The sequence below is a fragment of the Laetiporus sulphureus genome (genome assembly GCF_001632365.1).
Source record: "Laetiporus sulphureus 93-53 unplaced genomic scaffold LAESUscaffold_75, whole genome shotgun sequence".
NCBI classification, from domain to species: domain Eukaryota; kingdom Fungi; phylum Basidiomycota; class Agaricomycetes; order Polyporales; family Laetiporaceae; genus Laetiporus; species Laetiporus sulphureus.
Window position 1 is genome coordinate 98,345 of NW_024468584.1, and position 22,093 is coordinate 120,437.

At 52.9% G+C, this 22,093-nt stretch overlaps 11 protein-coding genes and 1 non-coding gene across 12 annotated transcripts; 6 read left to right on the plus strand and 6 right to left on the minus strand.

Annotated features, from left to right (window-relative positions):
* The first annotated feature begins 47 nt into the window (after positions 1-47).
* LAESUDRAFT_530300 (aldolase) lies at positions 48-1,378 on the plus strand. Its single transcript, XM_040902833.1, has 4 exons — positions 48-229; positions 280-429; positions 484-615; positions 669-1,378. Exons 1-4 carry the CDS (start codon positions 86-88, stop codon positions 1,266-1,268), a joined length of 1,026 nt encoding a protein of 341 aa, XP_040758459.1. The 5' UTR covers positions 48-85; the 3' UTR covers positions 1,269-1,378.
* A 1,140-nt stretch (positions 1,379-2,518) lies between these two features.
* On the plus strand, positions 2,519-3,808 carry LAESUDRAFT_665530 (uncharacterized protein; the record flags this gene model as incomplete). The annotated part of the gene is made up of 5 exons (XM_040905196.1): positions 2,519-2,983; positions 3,053-3,138; positions 3,211-3,360; positions 3,487-3,595; positions 3,656-3,808. The coding sequence occupies 5 exons, from the start codon at positions 2,519-2,521 to the stop codon at positions 3,806-3,808; spliced, it is 963 nt and encodes a 320-aa protein (XP_040758460.1).
* A 74-nt stretch (positions 3,809-3,882) lies between these two features.
* On the minus strand, positions 3,883-5,226 carry LAESUDRAFT_708545 (2-phosphoglycolate phosphatase; the record flags this gene model as incomplete). Its single annotated transcript, XM_040906691.1, has 6 exons — positions 4,929-5,226; positions 4,768-4,859; positions 4,560-4,706; positions 4,197-4,504; positions 4,037-4,140; positions 3,883-3,980 (listed from the first exon to the last, which is right to left on the minus strand). Exons 1-6 carry the CDS (start codon positions 5,077-5,079, stop codon positions 3,883-3,885), a joined length of 900 nt encoding a protein of 299 aa, XP_040758461.1. The 5' UTR covers positions 5,080-5,226.
* A 142-nt stretch (positions 5,227-5,368) lies between these two features.
* On the minus strand, positions 5,369-6,446 carry LAESUDRAFT_732042 (ribosomal protein L34e). Its single transcript, XM_040910157.1, has 5 exons — positions 6,366-6,446; positions 6,278-6,306; positions 5,929-6,095; positions 5,761-5,864; positions 5,369-5,703 (listed from the first exon to the last, which is right to left on the minus strand). The coding sequence occupies exons 3-5, from the start codon at positions 6,085-6,087 to the stop codon at positions 5,619-5,621; spliced, it is 348 nt and encodes a 115-aa protein (XP_040758462.1). The 5' UTR covers positions 6,088-6,095; positions 6,278-6,306; positions 6,366-6,446; the 3' UTR covers positions 5,369-5,618.
* Positions 6,447-7,302: 856 nt separating this feature from the next.
* Positions 7,303-9,263, plus strand: LAESUDRAFT_753073 (uncharacterized protein). The gene is made up of 11 exons (XM_040911756.1): positions 7,303-7,586; positions 7,652-7,708; positions 7,771-7,804; positions 7,859-7,862; positions 7,923-7,959; positions 8,015-8,112; positions 8,175-8,279; positions 8,337-8,390; positions 8,449-8,509; positions 8,568-8,630; positions 8,687-9,263. The coding sequence occupies exons 1-11, from the start codon at positions 7,559-7,561 to the stop codon at positions 9,058-9,060; spliced, it is 915 nt and encodes a 304-aa protein (XP_040758463.1). The 5' UTR covers positions 7,303-7,558; the 3' UTR covers positions 9,061-9,263.
* Positions 9,261-9,346, plus strand: LAESUDRAFT_t94. The gene has a single exon. It is a non-coding gene; the product is annotated as a tRNA-Ala (tRNA).
* A 212-nt stretch (positions 9,347-9,558) lies between these two features.
* Positions 9,559-11,779, minus strand: LAESUDRAFT_665546 (uncharacterized protein; the record flags this gene model as incomplete). Its single annotated transcript, XM_040905197.1, has 5 exons — positions 9,559-9,679; positions 9,738-10,526; positions 10,576-10,755; positions 10,810-11,029; positions 11,395-11,779. 5 exons carry the CDS (start codon positions 11,777-11,779, stop codon positions 9,559-9,561), a joined length of 1,695 nt encoding a protein of 564 aa, XP_040758464.1.
* Positions 11,780-13,052: 1,273 nt separating this feature from the next.
* Positions 13,053-14,544, plus strand: LAESUDRAFT_764394 (glycosyltransferase family 69 protein; the record flags this gene model as incomplete). The annotated part of the gene is made up of 4 exons (XM_040913432.1): positions 13,053-13,739; positions 13,789-14,118; positions 14,170-14,356; positions 14,411-14,544. The coding sequence occupies 4 exons, from the start codon at positions 13,053-13,055 to the stop codon at positions 14,542-14,544; spliced, it is 1,338 nt and encodes a 445-aa protein (XP_040758465.1).
* A 334-nt stretch (positions 14,545-14,878) lies between these two features.
* On the minus strand, positions 14,879-15,806 carry LAESUDRAFT_745741 (60S ribosomal protein L31; the record flags this gene model as incomplete). The annotated part of the gene is made up of 5 exons (XM_040911384.1): positions 14,879-14,911; positions 14,964-15,040; positions 15,105-15,345; positions 15,484-15,510; positions 15,777-15,806. The coding sequence occupies 5 exons, from the start codon at positions 15,804-15,806 to the stop codon at positions 14,879-14,881; spliced, it is 408 nt and encodes a 135-aa protein (XP_040758466.1).
* A 473-nt stretch (positions 15,807-16,279) lies between these two features.
* Positions 16,280-16,785, plus strand: LAESUDRAFT_665566 (uncharacterized protein; the record flags this gene model as incomplete). The annotated part of the gene is made up of 3 exons (XM_040905199.1): positions 16,280-16,364; positions 16,420-16,598; positions 16,675-16,785. 3 exons carry the CDS (start codon positions 16,280-16,282, stop codon positions 16,783-16,785), a joined length of 375 nt encoding a protein of 124 aa, XP_040758467.1.
* Positions 16,786-18,110: 1,325 nt separating this feature from the next.
* LAESUDRAFT_665557 (uncharacterized protein) lies at positions 18,111-18,707 on the minus strand (the record flags this gene model as incomplete). Its single annotated transcript, XM_040905198.1, has 2 exons — positions 18,111-18,392; positions 18,468-18,707. 2 exons carry the CDS (start codon positions 18,705-18,707, stop codon positions 18,111-18,113), a joined length of 522 nt encoding a protein of 173 aa, XP_040758468.1.
* Positions 18,708-19,074: 367 nt separating this feature from the next.
* LAESUDRAFT_687793 (glycoside hydrolase family 28 protein) lies at positions 19,075-21,739 on the minus strand. The gene is made up of 16 exons (XM_040905968.1): positions 21,153-21,739; positions 21,032-21,105; positions 20,926-20,980; positions 20,807-20,869; positions 20,456-20,754; positions 20,383-20,402; positions 20,283-20,329; positions 20,191-20,226; positions 20,054-20,140; positions 19,964-20,002; positions 19,860-19,904; positions 19,740-19,806; positions 19,606-19,693; positions 19,476-19,552; positions 19,289-19,417; positions 19,075-19,235 (listed from the first exon to the last, which is right to left on the minus strand). Exons 1-16 carry the CDS (start codon positions 21,285-21,287, stop codon positions 19,210-19,212), a joined length of 1,287 nt encoding a protein of 428 aa, XP_040758469.1. The 5' UTR covers positions 21,288-21,739; the 3' UTR covers positions 19,075-19,209.
* Between the last annotated feature and the right edge of the window lie 354 nt (positions 21,740-22,093).

Sequence of the window (22,093 nt, forward strand, 5' to 3'; positions counted from 1 at the left end):
GAGCGGCTGGTGAGCGCATTGCCAGACTATTACATGGTTCAGCGCACATAGATCATCTCTACAGATCGTTGAACTGGGGCTCCTGATGCTGGACAGCAATTCTGGTCCACACTATACATTCGTCGACCCTAGTTGGAGCGACCACTGCGATGTGATGGTCGCGCAGGCATTGAGGTTGCTGACCATCTTTGAGAAGCGGGGGGCTGATCGCGACAGAGTTATCATCTCGGTGTGTTAGGAACATGCGATATTGTGCAAAATCCTTACGCAGTGCCACAGATACCTGCCACCGATGCTGGCATCCAGGCCGCAAGGCAGCTGGAACAAGACCACTTGGTTCCAACCAGGTTGCTGCTTGTGTCGACAGCATCACAAGCAGTAACCTGTGTGGAAGCCGGAGTGTGCTCGCTCAACGTGAGCTATGAAGCAGTAAGTGTATGATCAACTTGAATCGCAGTCAACTCAAATTCTGTATAAACCTAGCTGGCACAGACCTGCGCCTCGGCATACAGGGGCAAGCTCATGTGCAATGCCACGCAGCTGATCCAGGGCATCATCAACCTCAAAAGGGAGCACAGATCCGAGATGAGGGTATACGTAACAGATCTCACAAATGTGCATTGTCTTGATCTGTCTTGTGGCTTGACTGAATAATCCGGGTTTCGCAGATGGAAGTCCTGCATCTCCTTCATGGCATTGACGGGATCACTCTGAGGCAAGATCTCTCTGAGCAAGCGCAACGCCAATCTGTGATCATTTCGCACACACCAAGCACGGACAATGCAAGCGGTGTAACAAGCAGCCTCCCTGCAAGAAACTCCATTCTTGAGAGAGAAATCACGAACCGCACACTAGACGTTGGCCTTCGGCAGATGATCCAGCACCTGAACATAGTCAAGAAGCAGTTAGGCTGTCTGCTATTCAGGAGGCATAGAATGGCTCGCTCCACGCACTACCAATTCAGGATGCAGCACAGCGACGACTTCATAGGCGATGTCGATATGGAAATCAGCTTCCAGCTGGAATTACGCTTCAACGGCCTCGCCTTCGCTGCGGCGCGATCGGATGCTAGGATCCAGCATAAAGGATTTAGTGAAGCTGTCTATCAACGATATGGTGTCGAAGGACACCGCATCGGTGAGGTGGTGGAAGCGAAGTATGCCAGTCTGGTCCGCGAGGTCGAAAACAAGCCTGACTCGGAAACTCAATACCCGGATGATGTAGCCGTGTCTTTGGAGCCGACGGAGCCCGCATCAGATCGAGAGTGAAGGTGTCGATATATGCGATGACGGATTTAGGGCGGGACACGGCCGCAGCTGGGACGGGGAGGCGGCGTAGTATATCACGAGCCAAAATGACGGATTATCAAATGAATAGAGAAGCTTTGACCGAGCATGTGCGTGAAAATGCAAAGATGATATCGGCCGAGGTCAGCTGTACATTGACAGATAGCACGAGGAGTTTCTTCGCGAGATGGGTATCATGGCATGAGAGGACGAGCGGTCGGAAATGTCGAGGGCGAAATAGCGGCTAAATGTCCTCAGGATCTTGGGAATGTCAGCAGGACAAACTCCAGTATTAGGGAGGCTCACGATAAGATAGCCTACCAAGGGATGACATGCCTGCAGCCGCGGTGGCAATTAGGTTAGGCGAGTTCTCGACTTTGATGCATGCTGCGCTTCGCTGATGAAGGCCCGGTCTGAAGCGACAGGGATCTAGGCGGAGCGCTCCGTCAATCTCTCTGAAGCTCACGATTGCGGCAAACGGCGAAGCAAAGGAAAGGGCTGGCGTCTTGTCGACGGCGTCGGACGATATTTTCGGACCTATGGAAATGAAGGTAGCCCGGTGCCCACAGCCTCAAGAACGCTTGCAGTCCACATGTAGCTAATTGATTACTCACCAAGAGCTCTCAGGAGCGATCAACGCACATCCGAAGGAGGGTAGTCACTAAAGACGCCTTGTATGGTCTAGTCAGCTCCCACACAGTACGTGCCGACAAGATGAGAGTGGCAATTCGATGAGACGGGGCGCATTCTGACGGTGTCTTCATGGCTCGCCGTCTGCCACACAAACGTTCGAAGGCTCGGAAATGAGTACAAGAATGCCATAGCGACTGAGTCTTTTTGAGCGACGGTGAAATTCTTACTGGTATCCGCAATTCGCCTACCTTGGCCATCATGCATCAGGGTCCAGAGCCACACAAGAATAACTCTGCCGATTCAGAGCACTAGATCGACCGTTTGAACGTGGAATATAGGCTTCGACGGTCCTCAGCGGGCAAGCAGCGAGGTCCGAATCTAGTCCTGACGGCGGGGCTAGCCGTGCGATGAGCCGAAGAGCATGAATTACACAGAAGATCGCCAGAACAGCATCTGCCTTGCAGTGAGTATGCAAGGCCCGTTCTCGGTTCGGTTGACGTTGTGTGGTCTTCGTCGCGATCGAAGAGGACGAAGAGCGGGAGCGTGAGAGATCAGTCCAACAATGCGCTCCCGAGCGTCCACGTCGCTCAGCACCTGCTATGTCGCTGCCATTGCGCCTCCGTAAGGCTAAAGCACTCGTCTCGCAGTCGTCGCAGACAAAGTCAGATCCGTCCAATGCTGAAGGGAAGGCAGATGCGTCGCCGCCCTTTCCCTTCGCACGCTACATATCGGTAACAGGCGTGCACGTCTGCCTGCTGGTCTTCACCGCTCTCTATCTGCCCCGTACAGATCTCTCATTCCTCATAAGCCTATCTCCCTTCCAACGCCGTCATGTTGACACTGGAGGCTCTCAGGACGCGCCGTCCGATGCCATGACGCTGTTGACGTCGAATCCGACGCAAACAGTTGCGTGGATGTGTCTCGGGACATTCATCATACAGGCCTGGTGGTCAAACTGGCTGAAGACCTGGTCTGTCGAGGCCAGAGAGGCAGCGACGGGGAAGCAGGATGCAGCCGAGTTGACCAAGCAGAAGATGCGCAGACGGTTCCTCAATGATCTCTGGGTGGAGGTGCGTTCCGCATTCTCGGCCTAGCAAGAGTGCCACTCAGTCTTCCGTGCTGTGTGCATTTAGACATTCAAAGGCGCATTCGCCGCAACGGCCATAGTGTCGGTTGCTTTCCATGTCGTGCTTGTGTTCTTTGGCGCACCTATCGCGAGGTAATGATGACATTTAGAGTTCTTGACGTTACCTCTCTAGCAGCCGCGTAAAGTCACTGAGATTTCTCCCAGTCATGTATTCCAGACATACTATCTTGCCCTGCTTCTCGCGCTTCTGACGATTTGGACGCCCGCATATGCGCTCGGCCCGCCCACTATGGGATCCAACACGGAATCTCTGCTGATTAGGTTGACCTGGATCCGACTCTTCGCTGAGCTCTCGTGCGTCTCCTGTTTCACCTTACAACTCGATATTTCTAAATGAATGCTCCCGCCGGTCGTTCTCATTGCTATCTCTCCGATTTGGCTTCTCTCTTCACTTCCTCTCACCCTAACTACAAATACCAGGCCACGGACGCCATTGGAACGGACCATGGTGTATCCAGCGATCGGCGCTATGCTCGGCTGTTGGTCCGGGGCCATCCCCATTGGCCTTGACTGGGACAGGCCCTGGCAGGTACGCTTCCCTTAGTAGAGTTGCAGACTTCGCGCGAGACTAATTTCAGCATCTTCTCAGGCATGGCCACTCACCCCTGCGTTCGGCGCAATCTTTGGATACATTGCCGGGTCTCTCACCGCCTTAGTCACGAGCGTTGTGACTTGGCTTGCAGAGACCGATATCATATCCAGTCAGGTTCCGGCAAAGAAACAAAAGGGCAAGCAGCGGTAGTACCCGGATATCTCATGTTCTAAACCTACGTCGACGTCTAATCTTCTAGATCTATTGCCCACTGGTCCGTCTCGTTAGTTTGCGTTGCGCAAGTCTCCGATAGAGTTGGTGAAATAGTCTGGGATGGTTGTCGATGGATTCGGTCCTGTGATCTCCCACTCGTGCGTGATTCCTGACGCAGCGATTAGCCCAGGATGCGGCCCGCAGCAGAGCATTTGATACGCATACCTGTCAGCACGAGCAGGGTTGCGAGCCCTCCACCCTTGCCGAACTCGATGTCCGTGTTCAGCCGATCGCCCACCATAATGGTCCGCTCAGGGTCGAATCGGTACCTGCACACATGCAGTCCACTGTCACGGTGCTGATAGAAGGTGGCATGCATGCTTACTTAGCCCTGATGCAGTCCAACATTGTCTTCGCAGGCTTGCCGATGCTAACCGGGTCCCGGCCCAGCGCGCATGTGAGGGGAGCACTAATGGAGCCAGCGCCCGGGAGGAGACCCTCGGCGCTTGGGAAGGTGCTGTCGGTGTTGGTGGCAAGGAAGGCGCAATCTTTGTTGCGATGGAGGTATGTGAAGGCCTTCGAAAGCTTGGTATAGTTGATGCTAGTGTCGAGACCGCAGAGCACGGCGCCGACGTCTGGGTCGGGCTCGAAGTTCTTGAGGTGGAATTCTTCGAGCGTGTTGTCCGCTGGATCCTGCGATTGAGGACAGTATAAGGCTATATGCAGTGGAGGCGACGGTGCAACTGACCGTCCCGCCGATGTGGGCGATGCCCTCTTCGTCGAGCTCCTCTTCGAGGCCTTTCATGCCAATCACATAGACCTTCTTGTCCTTCGGGAGCTTCATTACGGATGATATGTAGACAGCCGACGCATACGCCGAGCCAAACACTTCTTCCTGTGCACCGCGAAGTCGCTTCATGCATCTGCACTCGTCTAACGCAACGCGCAGCACATACCACCTCCGCCGCAACCCCGAGTTGGTCAAATTTCTTCTTGTAGTTTTTCCGCGACTTGGTTGCATTGTTCGTGACGAAGAATATCTTCTTCTCTTGAATTGATACATAGCATCTATGAGCACGTCTGTCATCTAATACGGCTGAGTGCTGGACATACGCACTGCGCTCCCGGAGAAGGTTTAGTACCTCGGGAACACCGTCGACCAAACGGTCGCCTTGCCAGAGCACACCATCGCAATCGAGCAGCCAGGTATCATAGCGATCCAGCAAACGCTGGTAATCTTGGGCGGAACTGAGGCGCTTAGCAGCCATTCTAGTGCTGGTCACAGATGGTTTGCAGTTCACGGGTCGCAGAATGCAGGAGTGAGAGACGTGGACAGGGAGGGGAAGACTGCAAGATGCAAGATATGTGGGCGGACGTGCACGGACCTCAGTCAGCTATTAGCTCTCTCATACTCACGATCGCCGCCACAGCCGAACACCCGTGCGCTACTAGCGTCGTGCCGCAATATCAGGGAAACTGTAGATGAGCATAATGGTGCTCTCCGCGCTCATGGTACGCGAAGACAGGAACATGATAGAGTGAGTGGCGACAAAACGGGCAGATCCTCCGCGATAGCATCAGCTGGCCCTTGACATTAACCGAATTAACCGATCATGTACCGCATATATACTGACTCCATCAGTCGTCGTTCTGGTGGTCATAAGATAGCAGTATACATGCATGTATAGCGAGTGACAGGGAAGACATAAAGAGCGCCGTCGCGATACTGGAGATGAACCTCTGCAGCCCGAGGACCCTGCGTTGCCGCAGGTGGTAGAAAAGAGAGGGGAGCGGGAGGCAAGTCAATCTACTTCCTTCCACCTGTCTTTTCCTGTGACTTTATCACCTTCTTGACGATCTTCGCCTCCTCGACGAGGAACGCCCGGAGGATGCTGCAAATGAATGGATGAGGGCCCGCGCATGAGTCGAAAAAATGGGGTGAGACATACCGCTGCTTTACGCAGTTACCGCATCTCGAGCCACCGTACGCACGGTTCACCGTCTTCTTTGTCTTGGAGACCGTCGCGTATTGACGGGGTCTGAGGGCAACGATCTATACAGTTCCGATGCAAACATAAGGACCGAAATGCGCTCAGTCAAAAAAGAAGTGGGCATACACCCGGCAGCTTGATGCCACAATCTCCGCACTTGGGCGCAGTCGCAAGCTTTTTCAGGTGGTGGTAGACAAGCTTGCCGCCTGGTGTCTTCACTATCCGTCGGCGGTTCGAGGTGGTGTTGTACGGAGTGCGCTTGCGAAGAGTGACGCGTTGGGCCATTGGTGAAGCTGTGAATATGCAAGGTCAGCGCACCGTTCATCAACTTGATAGCCTTACGGCCGCCACGCCCTCCTCTCCCCTCTCACTCATCAGTTCCGCAATCTCGCCTTCGGATCCTCCTCTCTATTCTCAGCCACCGCTGCATCGCCCCTTACGCCTCCAGCAATGCGATTGACCATAAATTACTCACATTAGCGACCTCGGTAACGGTGTAAATGCCTGAAATTAGCGACTCAGCCCTATCTACTTGCAGTGACACTCGTGTGATGTCGACTCACCTTGACCTTGAACTTGCTGGGGCCCGCGCCGACGACAATACTCAATGTGGTAAATGAGGGATCGGGTGGCTTACAACTGCATAGTATCCCGGCAGTCGCCGAAGCTCTTACGGTAGCGTGAGAGGGCGCTTAAATGTGCTCATTCGCTCTCGGTTTACTCGTTCTGAATGTCCTGATTGCTTCGCCGCCGCAGGCTGGCCGAGTGTGATACTGCTTTGAATGGTTTCTGCGACGTCCTGAAGAGCCATACTGTGTCTCATCAACTCGGTTGCTTAATCCTCGATTGTTATAGCAGGCGTCCATTTATGTGGGACAGATTCTGTGCCATTGGGAAGTCTGGCGTGCTTGCGATGCGAATTTGCATCCAGTGGTTTTCCACCACCATTTCTTTGCGACTGCCGTGTGAAACCAGCATCATCTGATGCACATGCCATGCTTGTCGATAGATGTTCTTACTCAAGGTTCAATCTCTGGCTGTGGTGCAATCGCACATCAAGACTCCAAGAAGCCGCTCAAAGCTTTGTTCGTGTCCGCATAAATTCAGCCACACCATGTCGATTCAAGTGTCCGCTATTGGTCCTCCAGTCACTCTCTTCCCACCACTGCGACACAAGCCCGAGCACGCCGCAGGTGATGCACCGCCTCTTTGCTATGTATGGCAATGTCGCTGCATCTCTGCATGACATGTAGCAGACGTGAGATATGATTCATTGGGGTGCCTGTGTGGCTGCCTCGCGCCGTTGCCACTCTGTTTGTTCGCATCTGTCTTTCGGGAACCAGGACCTGTTTTAGACCACGCTTGCCATTGGTGGGTTTTTGTGCTGGCACAATAATGGCACGTATTGTCATCGAGCGGCGTATTATGATTCCGAATACGTTGCCCGACCGATGTGGCCGGCATTAGCGCCAAACGGCCCTGTGCCAATAGCGGCCCACGCTTGACATAAAATCCCATATCCAGCTTTGTGTTCCCGCCTTGTAACTTCCATCAACCGCCTGTGCTCTTCGACACACGGGCTGAGCCCAACGTAGTCCTCGACGATCCGCAGTGTACTCGTGCAGTCCGCAGCGCCCGCCTGGCAATCACCTGTCGAGAACCCTAACGTCCAACAGCTTTTCTGCGACCGTTTTGCTTATATATACCATTCTTGAGCGTGCGAGTCCATCGCCTCCTGCCGAAGAGCTTCCACGGGATGAGTACGAGACCGCCATCGAAGCGAGGTATGTGTTCTGTTGGACGCGATACCAGGCGCATGCTCAGCATGGGCGATTCATGTGGCCACCAGGGACGAACATACTCCTGCGCGCATATAACAACAACCTGCGACCAGTGGTCGCCGTCGGTAAGACCACGCTAAGAGCATCCCTCGATGCAAGACTCACCGAGCTCTCTCGTATTCTGCAGTTGCCACCGTCTCGGCAATAGGGTCACTCATAGCGTGAGCTGTTCAATTCACCCAGTCGTGTCACGCCCGCTTATGCATAGGTCGTAGGGCGGTGTGTTTGCTTCATGCGCATCCACGTTGTTACCGGACGTTGAGCATTGATCTCGTGTAGATAAGCTGTTTCCGCTCCATCAACGTGGATAAGGATTGTGCGTCACGAATGCATTGCTAATGCCATGGACTAGTGACTTACATGTTTCACAGATGGAACGGCCAAACTTGCTACGTTTGCCATCATTGTCGGCTCCTTATATGCAGGAGTCTGCGGAGTGCAGGTGTTCGGCATCGCCACTGCCGTCTCGGTGCGCCATGCAGCAGCACTTCAATAGTATAATCATGCATCTGATGTTTACTGGGTGCGCAGCAACGGTTATGGATGGCGCGGATATATGCAATGCTCTCGGTCGTCTCTGCTGGCCTTGTGGTCGGAGCAGCACTGATGAGAGTCATCGTTCACTTCATTTTGAAGGCACGTAGGATGCTGTTGAGGCTGGTATCACGATTGCTCACGTTGCCGATCTCGTAGAATGACCTCATTAATGAATGCACAACGATCTCGCAGGGAGACGTTGTTGTTTCCGTACGTAACTACTCACGTGATAGAGTTGCCTTTGACTGTCGAAGACGCGCACATGCAGGTTTTCGGATTTTGGGGCACGACATACGAGACAAAACTTACGCAAGATGAAGCAAACTCATGTAAGAGCACTTTTCGCGCACTGGATAGAAGTTCTTGACGTGGGTATGGTCACTGCAGATTGCAAGGACATCTGGCATCATGACTCCTTCGTAGAAATCCTATCTCTGATTGTTGAGATCGGTGCGCTCGAAGTTTCTTGTCCCAGGCAATACCAGACCATTGACGTTTAATAACAGTCATCACTGCATTCTTCAGCTCGGTTGCCTTTGCCTACTTCCACCAGCTCAACGACCCCACCAGCGCCGCCAACGTCACCCGTGTACGCGTCACCGACACAGAACCACGCGAGGGAGGGTATCCGGTGCACTACAACCCGCCGTACCTTGAATATGACGCGCCACCCGCGCCGGTGTATGACCCCAGCAAAGAGGACGACCTGCCATATGGCGGGGCGAAGCCGCCCATGTACACTGAGTCCGGAGACGACTTGGGCACGTATGGCTCAAGCTATGACAAGAGCAAGCTAGAGAAAGATGACCCGTTCGCGGACTTCGAGGCGACAGGCGCATTGAAGGGAACCGACCACGCGGAAAGAGGTGACTTCGTGTAAGCATGCCCGTTCCACGATGAGCTGAGCGATTTGTCTTCATATTGCTTCTGTCCGCCTGTCACATTTGTTGATATTGCTAAATGTACTTGTCTATACCATACCTTTCATGGTCTCCTGGACTTTCTGCTTTGATCATGGAATGTGTCAAATCCATTCCTAATTATATTGTACATGGATTATTAAAGGTTCTTATTCACAACGGGCGTTTGGCACAGTGGTAGCGCGCATGCTTTGCACCTTTTGGATTAATTGCATGAGGTCGAGGGTTCAAACCCCTCAACGTCCACATTTTTGCTTGTCACTTGTTAAGCACGCATTCATTCATCTTTTGGCCGTCACCCACATATCAGCAACACTTTACGTGTTGGTGGCCGTGATAATCGTCCACACACTGTTATTACCCGCGAGCTAACATACATGCATACAGAAGCATTACAGGCGTAAGGTAACAGTGGCAACTGTGGGCACACCTCTGATGCGGTCCAAAGATTAAAGCCCTCAGGTGGCGAAGATACCAATAATCCTGAACGCAGGAATGTCTCTGTCATCCTCCTCTCCCATGAGCTGACACTCGACGAAATGTGGTCCCGTGGAGACCTGGTGGTCAATCATCTCCAATCTAGAGATGAGAAGGAGCGGTCAGCATCCCAGTACTAATCCATGTACGAAGAACGTACGCAGGCGTTGGCTCTCCAACTGGTGCGGCATTCTCTATTACCACCGCTCCCGCAAAGTTGTCGTCGACCCAACACTCGACCGCGCTACCGAGCCCCACATTGCTGCTGGGTTCCTTCACGTAGTACACGCCGACATCGCCCGCGCTCACTTGTATGCTCACGCGCATCTTGCTCGTCGGCAATGACGTGTAGAAATAATGCGCATGCGACGATAAGTCCGCAGAACCCGGGCGCGGGTGGAACGCTGCCCATCCTGAACCGGCGAACATGGAGACTGGGAGAGGGTTGATCAAATCGTTCGCTGAGACGCAGTACGGAGCAACTTCGACGAATGGATGTGCCTCCAAATCGGCTGGTCGACTGTTGATCCGCATTTGTGGTACACGAAGGTTCTGGTGCAATGAGGGCACCTTCAAGTTCACGTTTGGCTCGGGTAACAGTATACGGTTGGGATTGCCGTTCGCGGCATCTTCACGTTGAGCCCAGTTTGCCTCCGGCGCAGCAGCCCCGGCTGCACCCTTACGCTGCGCGACGCCCCCGAATAATCCTCGTGCATCGCTTGGAAGCTTCGCGTTGTCAGCAAAGATCGGTGTGGCCAAAGCGGGCAGGAGCTCATGAGACTGGCCAGTAAGACCACCCCATGCAGCACAAATCTGTGACTGGAAGTAGGATATTAGGACGTCCGCGATAATGTCATGGCCTGAGGGGTTTGCCAACATTGCGTCGACAAAGTATCGGTTAATGGCTGAAGGATTCGTCATATAGCTGGGATAGAGCAACGGCTTGACGCTGAGATGGCGAATAAGTACCGTCATTCATGGTATGCTTTGGTACGAACCTGACATGCGGTACATCGTAGAACTGCGCCACCAGGGTATGCCAGTGATCAGGACCACCGAACCCGTTTGCCTCTGTGACCTGCGGGCTGAAGTGACCCAGGATGAGTACAGCTGGCTGGTCCGGGCGGATCAAAATCGATCGAATGAGCAGCTCAAATTCCTCTAGAGACACTTGGTCGCTACATCAATGATGAGGATTGTTGGTCCACCGATGATATACACCAAGAACATACTTCGCATCAGCAACGTCCAGCTCTACAATGACCAGGTCGGTGACGTCAGGTATATGATGTGCGTGGCAGAATGCAAAGTATGCAGAATTTGTGCGTCGCATAGCGCCGTTCGTAAGCTCAGAGGCAGGGTGGGGGAATACGCCGTTCCACCAATTGAAGAACTTTGAAGGATAGCAAGTGGGTGATAAAGGGTCATCACCTGCGCCATGGCAAGCGGATACTGAAAGCAAGAGCGCAAGTCAGTAACCCAATTCAAGGCGATTTAGCATGAGGCAAGCTGCAGCACTGGTGTGCCAACAGTAGCTAGAGCATGCAGAATGCAGCACTTCAGTAGGAACACCTCTGTATGCAAAACTGTGAAATCTCAAGCAATATCGTGTCGCCGAACGATGACGTACAACATGAGAAGCATCCATGCGTGGGAGCAGTTCGATGCGCACAGGGGCAAGTCCGTTTGATGAAAACCACTGCGCAATCCGTCTCCCACCAAGGACCATCGCGTCACCGAAAGAGCATACCAAAGTGCCGCGGCCGTATATATTGGAACGCAGAGCAAATGGAAAGATGGGCACGGAATGTACTCACCGGAACCTCCCAGCACGCTAATGGTCACTGGCAGCCCTGACAGCGCTTTATTGATAACTCGATGAATACGAGCCCCGCTTCCTGTATGAAAACGGGTTTTCGACAGGGCAACCGGGTCGTACTTGGATGCCAATTCGTCACCAGGACCGAGCGCGGGGCAGAAGGCAAATGGCATTGCATCCTGATCGCTGATGTTCAAGTAGTTCTTCGGCTTCAGATCAGAATAGAGCACTCTATGTCGTGTTGTCTGGCTCTCAGAAGGCAATATAGATCGCGTGAGGAGGATGAGGGAGAGGAAGACAGCAAGAATGAGCCATATTCTGTTCGTTACGCCCAATGTCTTCTGGTTGAGACGAGAGGGGGCCTTTTCTGAGTCTGAACCCATGCGTTCGAAGCCCAACGGTGAGGAGATGTGGACGAATCCTTTGCCGGAACGTCGCTGCATAAAGCGAGCTCGACGTTGTCAGAGCCGTGAATGATGGTAATAGGGAAAGCGGCTAGTCGTGGTCGGTCATCAAGTTTTACAGCTCACTAGTCTTGGCTGTCTGCACCGAAACCGATCATGTCCCCCTCTTTCTCCTGCCACCAACTCATTTCCCTTCTTCAGTACTCTCCTCCTAGCTTACTGTACATTGCTTCGCGACGGCCACGCTAACGACGTCCGACCACGGACTGCAAGCTTGGTCGTATCTAATTCGCTTCCCTCTCGGCAGCTTGCACACCAGGTCCAGAAGGCTCAGCGCTCTGAGACAACGGGCATAGGCCTCCGAATCTACGGGGCTCGGGCGGTACTATCTCAAAGACCCACTACGGGAAAAGGGGCACATTAGTGGGATTGGGCAATTGTGTACGACTGTCACGGTCTCAAGTGGACCTTGCGGGTGACTATCATCACCATAACTGAGGACCGGTAAGTGTCAAGATCATATGGTCAATCTCTATTCATATCAAAATTGCTCGCAACACACCTGGTTTGTGCTGTAGCCTTGAATGAACAATGCAGCCGAGAAGCAATAACCCTTTCAAACGGTTGCCAACATGGGTTTCCTTATCCTTGGGAGTATGCGTGGGCATATTTCTCGCGAGTCTCTTCACAGCTGAGGTGAGTTACGTTCACAACATCTCCTCGCATCTCCTCGCATTTCTGCAATACCAGAAAGATCGCGGATAAAGCATTATGGCGTCTGTGCACCTTTTCTAAGTCCACATGTTATTCGATGCACTCTAATTGGAGAGAATATGCATTTCGTGAGATTGGTATGATCAGCTCGTGCAGACGTGGTTCTGTGTGGATCTATCCAAATTGCTGTCTCAGTGTTGAGGCATTTTGGACGACCACACGCTACTCAGCGCAGATAATCGATTAGAAACAATTGCTTCCCGGGTCTTGCACTTGGCACAGTCGCGAGCTGTTTCTGCAGCAAATTAGTGTACTGGCATAGCCTGCAGACATGTAATGTCTACAGGCTACTTTAATAGAGGACGAGAGCCTATGGCTTTTCGCCGTGCGCTATCATTATAAAGCCTATATCAATCGAGAACGACACGGAGTCGGTATTTACTGACATGTCGCACTCTCACAGCCATCACCTGCGACTTGGAGAGGTAGCCACACCCCAGCTGCATACCATCCAACACGATTACGGCAGCCAATCAGTATGCCTACGCTCGAGGAACGATTCCGCGTACTCGAACTGCTGACATCGCTATCACCGCACTACACAAAGGAGTGTACGCGTCATGCTCAGTCAGTGTACAAAGAACAAGCGGAGGAGCGGTATGCGTCCCTCATCGGGCACGAGTCGCCCTCACGGACCTCTTGGCTCGACACGCTTAGGCTCAGCTCGGGCGCCGAGGGTGACTACATCCCGCCGTCGCGGCAGCTCACGGCGGACAGCCACAAGTACTTTTTCGCGATTAACCTGTACAACTCGTTCGACATCATCCCGGACCTGTTTGCGACGCTCTTCCGCGTGGCTGCGATCCTGGGGTACCACAACGTGTACGTGTCGATCTACGAGAACGGATCGACGGACCAGACGAAGGCCTTGCTGCGCATCTTTGACGCGCTCTGCCGTTCAGTCGGCATGCGCGTCACGATCCGCACGTCGATGCGCACGCGTGGTGCATTCAATCACCGCATCGAGTACCTCGCCGAGGTGCGTAACGCCGCGTTCGTGCCATTGCATGAGCTGCGCGACGCAGAAAATGAGTATTTCGATACCATCATCTTCATGAACGACGTCCTCCCGTGCGTCGATGACCTGCTCGAGCTTATCTGGCAGAGCCGGCGAAATAATGCCGGCATCACCTGCGCCGCCGACTATATGTACCACGAGGAACTAGTACGCCTGTCGTCTGTGCTCGGTCGTCTCACTGCTCACCGTCTCACAGGGCTCTCCCGTATTCTACGACAACTGGGTCGCGCGAGACATCAATGGCACTGCCCTTGAGAATGCACCGTTTGAGTCGGTATTCCACCACGGTGCATCGCAAGACCGCTTTCAAAGGCACTTGCCGATCCAGGTCCAGTCTTGCTGGAACGGTATCGCAGTGCTCGACCCCGCGCCATTCTACTCGCCTCCGCACGTCCGCTTCCGCATGGCGCGCATCGTTGACGGCGAATGCTCTGCGTCCGAGTGCAGTTTGATCTGCAACGACTACTGGGAGGTTGGCTATGGACGAATTCTTATGGTCCCACGTGTGAAACTCGCCTATGATTCGGTGGGTTGCCTCGCTTCAAGAGGTTTCTGTTGGCTTAAGCGGTATGCACAGAGAGTATACGACATCATCCACCCTGGGCGAAGAAACCTCACTGCCATCCGAGGGTACGTCCGCCTCGGTGGCCTGCCCGACAACCCGCGAACGGATCCACAAGACCGTGCGTGGTTCGGGCCTCATGACCGGCTCTTCACCGACGAAGAGAGCATACCCATTGACTTCCAGCCAGGACCCGACTATGGTGAGCGCTCCCTTGTCCTCTTCGGCTTTCTGGATAGCTTACCAGGCTGTGCAGTATGGTGTTGGGGTTGGGACGGCGCGGGTGATCTCGATGGTCCAGACGTTGACCCTATCTGGGAGCGTATGCCGAACAAGTCGATGAGCGCAGATGCAGTGAGAGTACGGCATGATCGGAGCATGAGACATTAGTATAGACGGACAATATTTAACGGACATTTGTGATGCTTTCGCATTTCTGTTTTCTGGCTTGAATTGCACTGTATTCATCTCAAGCATTTCATCATGCATGCGCTCGCGAGAGTAGTCAGCTTAGTCCACAGAGAAAGGAACAGCGTGGACATATGGGTTGCCTGCACAGCACGAAAGCGACAGCATGTCTTGGTCGCTAAACATGAAACAGGGTAAAAGCGCGGCGTAGAGCGTATAGAGTGCATGCATAACAGAGGCATGGAGTGGCCAACACAAACCATAGCAGACAAGACCCATCGACCTTCTCCCCGGCGACTGAGAGGATGTACATAAATTACTCGGTATCCACAACCGTCGTTTGGAGGCCCTGCAAAACGATGAGCAGTCAACGTCAAGGAAAATACGAAGGCCCAACGCACCGCGCAGGACTCGAGCTCAACGTGAGTCGCGTATGTGTACAGTTTCTCCTTCGCGTTCTCCTCGTCGTTCCGCTTACCTGTATATCGAATACGCTAATCAGCGAACTAGAACACCACACCAACCAGAGCTGCACTGCGCACGTTCAAGCCTGACCCGTATTCTGTGAGGAACCGACTTGATACCCCGTGCCCACAACGCCTTATTGAGCTTGGGGTCGATCCGGACATCTGTCGTGCCCATCGCCTTCTGTGCGAAGTCAACGACAGACTTGACGGCCCAGGGAGCCCGCTTCTTGAACGAGCGGCCGTGCACGCGCTTGTGCAGGTGGATGGTGTATTCGCGGGTCACGACATCTTGGAGGGCCGAGCGCGTCTTGCCGGTCTGAACATCGTGGTCGCCGAGTATCCCAGTAGACAAGAATCACGGGCGACAGAGGATTGAAAGATGAGGAGCGGCGGAGACGGAGGACATATAACATTTAGCATAATGAGAACATTAAGAGTGGCTCTCGGATCGCACCTTTTTCGTGGAGGATTTGGAGGGGGCCTGTACATCAATGGTACGTCAGATGAGTGCCACAGGCCAGCAGCAGAACGGCATACCATGTCTTGAAGCTGTCGCAGTCGGTGAGCGGACACGGGCTACACGCGAGCGAGTCTCCCGCCACTTTGGCACTGTTTGTTTCTGGTGGCGAGGAGAAAGTAAGGTTTGGTGGCTGGAGGGAACTGTATAGTTGGAGGCTAGATCCGCGGAGGTTACCGTATCGGGAGAACTCGACGCCTAGCCTCGCGTGCGATCTGCACTCAACTCACGTGGCAATTGATTCCGGTGCGAGCGCCCATCGCTAAACGCGCATGGCCGAAAGAGGCAGGTGTTGTCCCGACGCACAATGCCTCTCACCCGTTGCTCACCCGCCATGCACCCACCCCCGACAATGGGACTCCCTATTACGCTTGCTCGCTGTCTCGGTCGCCTAGATTGCCACGGCTTCCTTCCGCTTGTTTCCCGGCTAAGATCGCGTCAGAACATCATTGCCGTTCGAATCACAATTTCAGGAACAAAGGACCCGTGAGAGCGGCTAGCAGGAACATTAATTGGTCAAAATGTTTGTTCTCAGCCCCCCACGCTCCGAAGCATTGCTAGCCGCGTCGAGTCTCGGCAACCGGGAACCTATAAAGTCTGCTGGATACCGAAATACTCGTAGCAACTCGCCTCTCGAGCCTCCAGTCGCTGGTGCACCTCTCTTTCGACCTTCTCCTGTAGCCAGTGCTTTCTTGTGTCCAACTTCACTCTTGCACTACCTCCCGCTGACAATATGCGTTTTACCGCCATTCTCGTTGCCCTCTCTGGTGCCTTCGTCGCCGCCAACGCCGTTATCCTCAAACGCCAGAGCCTCCCTAGTATGTTTCGATCACTCGTTTATCGCGCTACAAACCGCTGAATCTTCTGCCGCAGCCTGCGCAGACACCTGCTTGACGAACGCCAATCTCGATGGCTGCAACGCAAGCGATGACAGCTGTCTATGCAATGACAAGACGTTCGTTGACAGCGTCACCTCCTGCATCGAGAGCGCCTGCACCGGGAGCGACCTCACCGAGGCCGAGGAGTATGCCCAGCAGCTCTGTCTCGCGGTCGTGAGTGCCCTGTTTCCTTCCCGCTCTTCTTGATGTTGATTGTCCGACATATCACCTCGACACCATGATTCTGTAGGGTGTGACCTTAACCGCGAGCAGTGCCGCATCTACATCTGGTTCTGCAACTGCTTCGGGATCCAGCACGAGCAGCGCCACGGCTACCTCCACATCTACCGCCGCTTCGTGAGTATCTCTCCCCGGCTATTCCTACTGTTCTCACACCGTCATATGCTTCTTTAGCGCTAGCAGCACCAAATCATCCTCTGGCGCAATGTCCCACGGCGTGAACGCCCTCGCGGGCCTCGTCGCCATTGGCGCGGTTGCCGTCGCGCTTTAATGGCATATCGTACCTTATATCACTTTCTGTACTGTAGTATATCCTCTTGACACATCTGGGGTCTTCACTGCCTGAATGCCTGCGAGAAAAGCGCTCGTTCCCCCTTTGCACGCATTATCTGGAGTCCAGACGCCTCTGTGTTATTGTTCGCTATCTTATGCATTCGTTGTATTGTTCTTTTGACGTGGTCTTGGGATGGAGTCGCAGCGGCAGTTTGTATTGTTGGGCTATTTTGGATGTATCTATGTCTACCCGAAATTGCATAACGTCTCACCATGTTCGATGCTGGCGCTTATCATTCAATGTTCGCCGCGGCCCCGTGTCTCGACAGGACGCAAAATTTTGCCTTGACGTTTTCTCAGCCATTGACCGGGTGGTAAGACAATCCGGTCACTTCTGTCCGTCCACCACTCTCATAGACAGTTGCCGCCTTCGTAGATGGACGGATCTGCACGTACGGATATCAGAAGAGTTGTTGATGCATGATGTTCGTTAGCATCGCCTTGAAGCTTATTCGGGCTCACTGGCAGATCCGACCCACAAACTCAATGAATCCCGCCACTCAGGCTGTCACATACATCCCACCGTATCAGCGGCGTGAACCGAGATTGGATTCGACCGTCCCATGCTCAATCACGGAAGGAGGGCTGCATCTCAAACTGCTTCTATCCAGGTACGAACTGCCAGTTTGCAGTCTTCTATGATCCCGCCAAGCAACCATAGGCTTTGTTGTTGATCAATGTGAGGGGCCAGTTGTCAGGTCTAGAGTGATATATGCCATGTGGCCCTCAATTCTGGCAGCAGATATAGGTCAGGTCCTTTGCTCGTCCTTCGCGGAAGTGACATATCAAGATGTGATGCGCACTAATGATATTCTGCACACGGAGGGAATCTTGCACGAGGTCGCAAGCGAAGAACTTCCGGAGCAGCGGCGTATCAGAAATGGAAAGAGGGTATGAACGAGGCCTCAAAAGATGAGGATCCGGATGTCTCTCTACCTTCGACAAGTAGAATGCAATGAAACCCGTGCCTCCCTCAGAGATGCAGGGAAGCCATCGTCCCAATATGCACATCATCGAGGGCGTGTTAGCCGGTGATATCGAAGGACCTTTGGCGCTAGACGAAGCATGTAGCTATGCACCTTGACGGTAGCGGATGTCAGGCGAAGAGGGACACTACCAGCGTTCACACCCGCCGATCCACACTGCTTGCTGCGGCCTGCCGTCGCTGTCGCCGATCTCCTCCAATGACGACAGCACGTCCCAGCCTTCCTTCAGGTCTCCGAACGCAACATACTTCCCTTGCATCTTGGTAAGCTTGCTCTGGTCGTCAGTGAGGACGATGAAGAACTGCGACGTGTTGGTGTTCTTGCCCGAGTTGGCCATCGCGAGCGAGCCCTTGCGTAACTTTCTCTTGAGGCCCTCTCTCTCGTCGTTGAACTTTCCACCGTAGATCGACTGCGAGGGGACCCGTCAGAGAAAAACAACTGTCGGTATGCTGCACATACGAAGGGATGAGAACGGTGTGCATACCTCGCCACCGCTGCCATCACCTCGGGTAACATCTCCTCCCTGCGCTACGAAGCCTTTCACTACACGATGTATCGGACAATCCAAGTAATGCAGCTTCTTGTTCGGTGCATTCTTGCACTGTCCCTTCTCTCCCGTGCACAGCGCAAGGAAGTTCGCCGTGGTCTTCGCGAGCCCAGGTGACGCATCCAACTCGAACACCAGCCTGCCCACAAGCAACGGCCTCGGTGGCGTAAAACGCATTTGCATTGAACTCTGCAGCCAGCGACTATGAGCACATTCGCGCAGACGTCCCGAATGTCATTGCAGTACATCAAGCTCCTGGAGAATTTCTCGCTGCTCTTCCGTCAACTCCTGAGGTGTAGCCGGCAAGCCGTAGATCGCAGCGTTCTTGAAGAGTAATGCAGACGTGGCAGCATAGTTCGCTACGGCGCGAGCGTGCTCGCCTCGGTCGCCTATATAGATATCGAAGTATGCAGTGACAGTCATCGTGTAAGAGGCATACTCCAGTGACTCAAAAGATGTTGACTGGAGCGGAAGTGACGCTGAGTACCTAGTGCTATAAGCGCTCAAACCGTCGCCTTCACCATCGCTAAGCGCTGAGGCTTTTCTGCCATTGCAAAATGATCATTCAATGCTATCTGCACCCTTACAGCGGCAGCAACGGATTCTTTGTTTCCCGAGACGTGCAACTACTTGAAAAGCGCGTCCCAACATCACCCATCCTCCCCAAAACTCATGCTGCTCACGATTGCACCGTAGCATTGCATCCTGTGAAACGCTTGCTCATGAGCTGCATACACAAGCTGGCATGACGGAATTACCTGGTAGTCCCGTCTCACTCGTGACATTCAAGCACACATATTCTGGCTCGCCGCTGGGCACAGTGATGTTAATATCCTGGAACGCCATCCCGGGGCACGGCGCGGCGGGACTGCATTCGAAATCCACAACTGCGAACACATGTCAGCATATGCTCTGCAGTAACCTGCTGGATGGTTGAGTACACACCGACGTTGCCGGACGAGGTCCCTGTCCAGTTTGAGAATGTTATATTGGCGAACTGTAGCTTCGAAGGCGCATCTCCGCTGAGGAAGCTATGAGCTTCGTAGATAGTGAATGATGGAAGATTGGTACATACGGAAGGCCTCCATTCGTCTGGTAGATATGCATCGGCAGACTGACGTTATCCAGCACCATGTTGCGAATCGTGATGTTGGTAACCAGACCTACGTACGTGAGAATGCAAGACATCGCGGATGTCGTAGCACTTACCGAGGCCTCCTCCTCCATCAATTGGCGGAAAACCGATCGTCGTTCCAGTCCATGACTTGAAGTATGCCTTGCGATGGCTAAATCAGCAGTGATCCTCGCGATACGCTCGTATTACCTTACCCCGCTACCCATATTTGGCTGAACTTTCGAGTCGAGGTGCACCATCTAGCATCATATTTGATATCATTAGACTAGATAGTCTCAGGATACATGAGCTCACTCACATGTAAGTCTTCCATAGTAACGTTCTCGACATGGTCAAACTGATCCATCGTCAGCCGGATAAAGAATTGCAGAGCACGAACGGAACTCACGAGGTCGCGGTATTGACCTAATGATCCAAACGCAATCCCGTTTCCACCGCGGCAGGTGATGTTTTGGGCATATATATTGGTAGAATTCTATCGCTTCTGTTCAGTCTGTTTGTCACAGAATCAACATATAGCCGCACGCCTTTGATTGCTAGACAGTCATCTCCTAATGTGATCTGAAGACAGGACCAGGTCAATTATATAGTAAAGCGCTATGCAGAGACTTGCTTACATCCCAGTTGCGCATGATAATGTTGTCGGAACGGAAAGTGTCAATACCTACATGATAATCAATGAGAGGTCTTGCCGAGCAAGATAGACAGCGTTCTTACCGTCGGTGTTCGGTACCGCACTGAATATAAGGTCAATCCCCTCACCTGTGTTTTGTTTCTGAGATATACTTACTTTTGATAAAAATAGTGGGGATTCGTGTTTGTGGCATTGCAGTACATTCCATCATAGACGAAGTCCTGCGATTCAGCAATAGCATTGCACCAGAAGGGCTGGCCTTCAATCCGGAAGTTCGCGACAGTCCCTCGCTTCGCCCGATACACTGTGAGGGACACAGGCCGTCCATCACCATCATAGCGAGTGTCAAGGCCGTACCAGTTCCACCAATACTGGCCGTTGCCGATGATTCCGCCGGTATTGTGTGCGTCAATGATGAAGTCGCTACCGGTAATGACGAACCAAGAGGCTTGACTCTACATCCATATACATAAAGGCTAAGGTGAAGGATGCCTTTCACTAGCGAACCTGGATAAAGATAACTCTGTAGGTGTTCTCCGGGTCCATCCAATATGGGAGGTTTGCAGTAAACTGAATGAACCACGTATTAGCGGTGGAAATAAGTGGTGTAACGAAGCATTACTTACGTTGAGATAACCATGCAGGTCAATCCTAGACTCTGTGAGGTTCCAGGTCATTTTCCTCGAATCGCGAAGATTTAGACACATCAATTGAAGGTGGTAGCTTGCTCACCTGGTCACATTGTAGACTCCAGGAGCAAAAATTGTACTACCATATTGGCCGCATTCCATGATGGCAGCCTCAATCTACAACCAATAATGAATAAATTCTCTTGGGAGCTATTCGAACATACCTGATCAGTATCGTCTTGCCCATCGCCAAGGGGCTCGAGGATACATGTGCTATTCCTCCCACGCGAGACTTTTGTGGCGATAGCTGTCAAGATGAGCAAGCTCACCAACAGCCCGGGCCAAAGAACACGTAACATCTTGCTACCTCGACGCGCACAAGATATGGGGTGAGAGTCTGTCCTGTATCCACGCTTTATATCTGGCGCACGGAGCACGCATAACGAATGCCATGGACGGCCAGAAGATAGTCATGAGAGCCTTTACACCATGACTACGACTCGATCATGTATGTGGCGGCCCGGTGGCGACCATCCTGCCCGCGTTTCCGATCCGATGACTGACCCGGGAACAATGGATCTTCCAGTCGGATGGGAATGTAGCCATTTATCCCTGCACCCGCAGCTTCGAAGAATGACCATGAGGGATGAATCGATGATCACGAGGGTATGTCTGTTTCCAGCAAACTTCGCGGCCATATCCACCGACTCCGTCATTGGACATGATCGCCAGATTCATGGATGAGTATCGTAGTGAGGAGCTTTCTTGCTATTCCGTTCCCTCGTAAAATTGACAATGAACGTCACAGAAGTGTGCACCTTCAGCAAACTTCGGAACCAGCTCTTATGATGGATGCAATGTCGTTTGAAGTTTAGTTGAAGGTTGAACGTTTCGGACTCCAGATCGAATGCTCGAGTGAAAAGCTGCCAGAGGAAATAGAGTGACCTAGAGTCACGGTATGATAATTTGAGACAGATGGTAAGCCAAACAGTTGGCAGAACAAGCCATAGCTGCACGGCAAACAAGAATGCACCGCCTCAAATCCATGATGCTGGTCGTCCCGGACGTAGATGCCAGTGCAGTAGTGCAGTGGTTGATTGCGGCGCGTGGATATTGTACTATGACCTAGCTAGTAGCCCACGGGCGCTTGTTCGTGTGGCTGCAA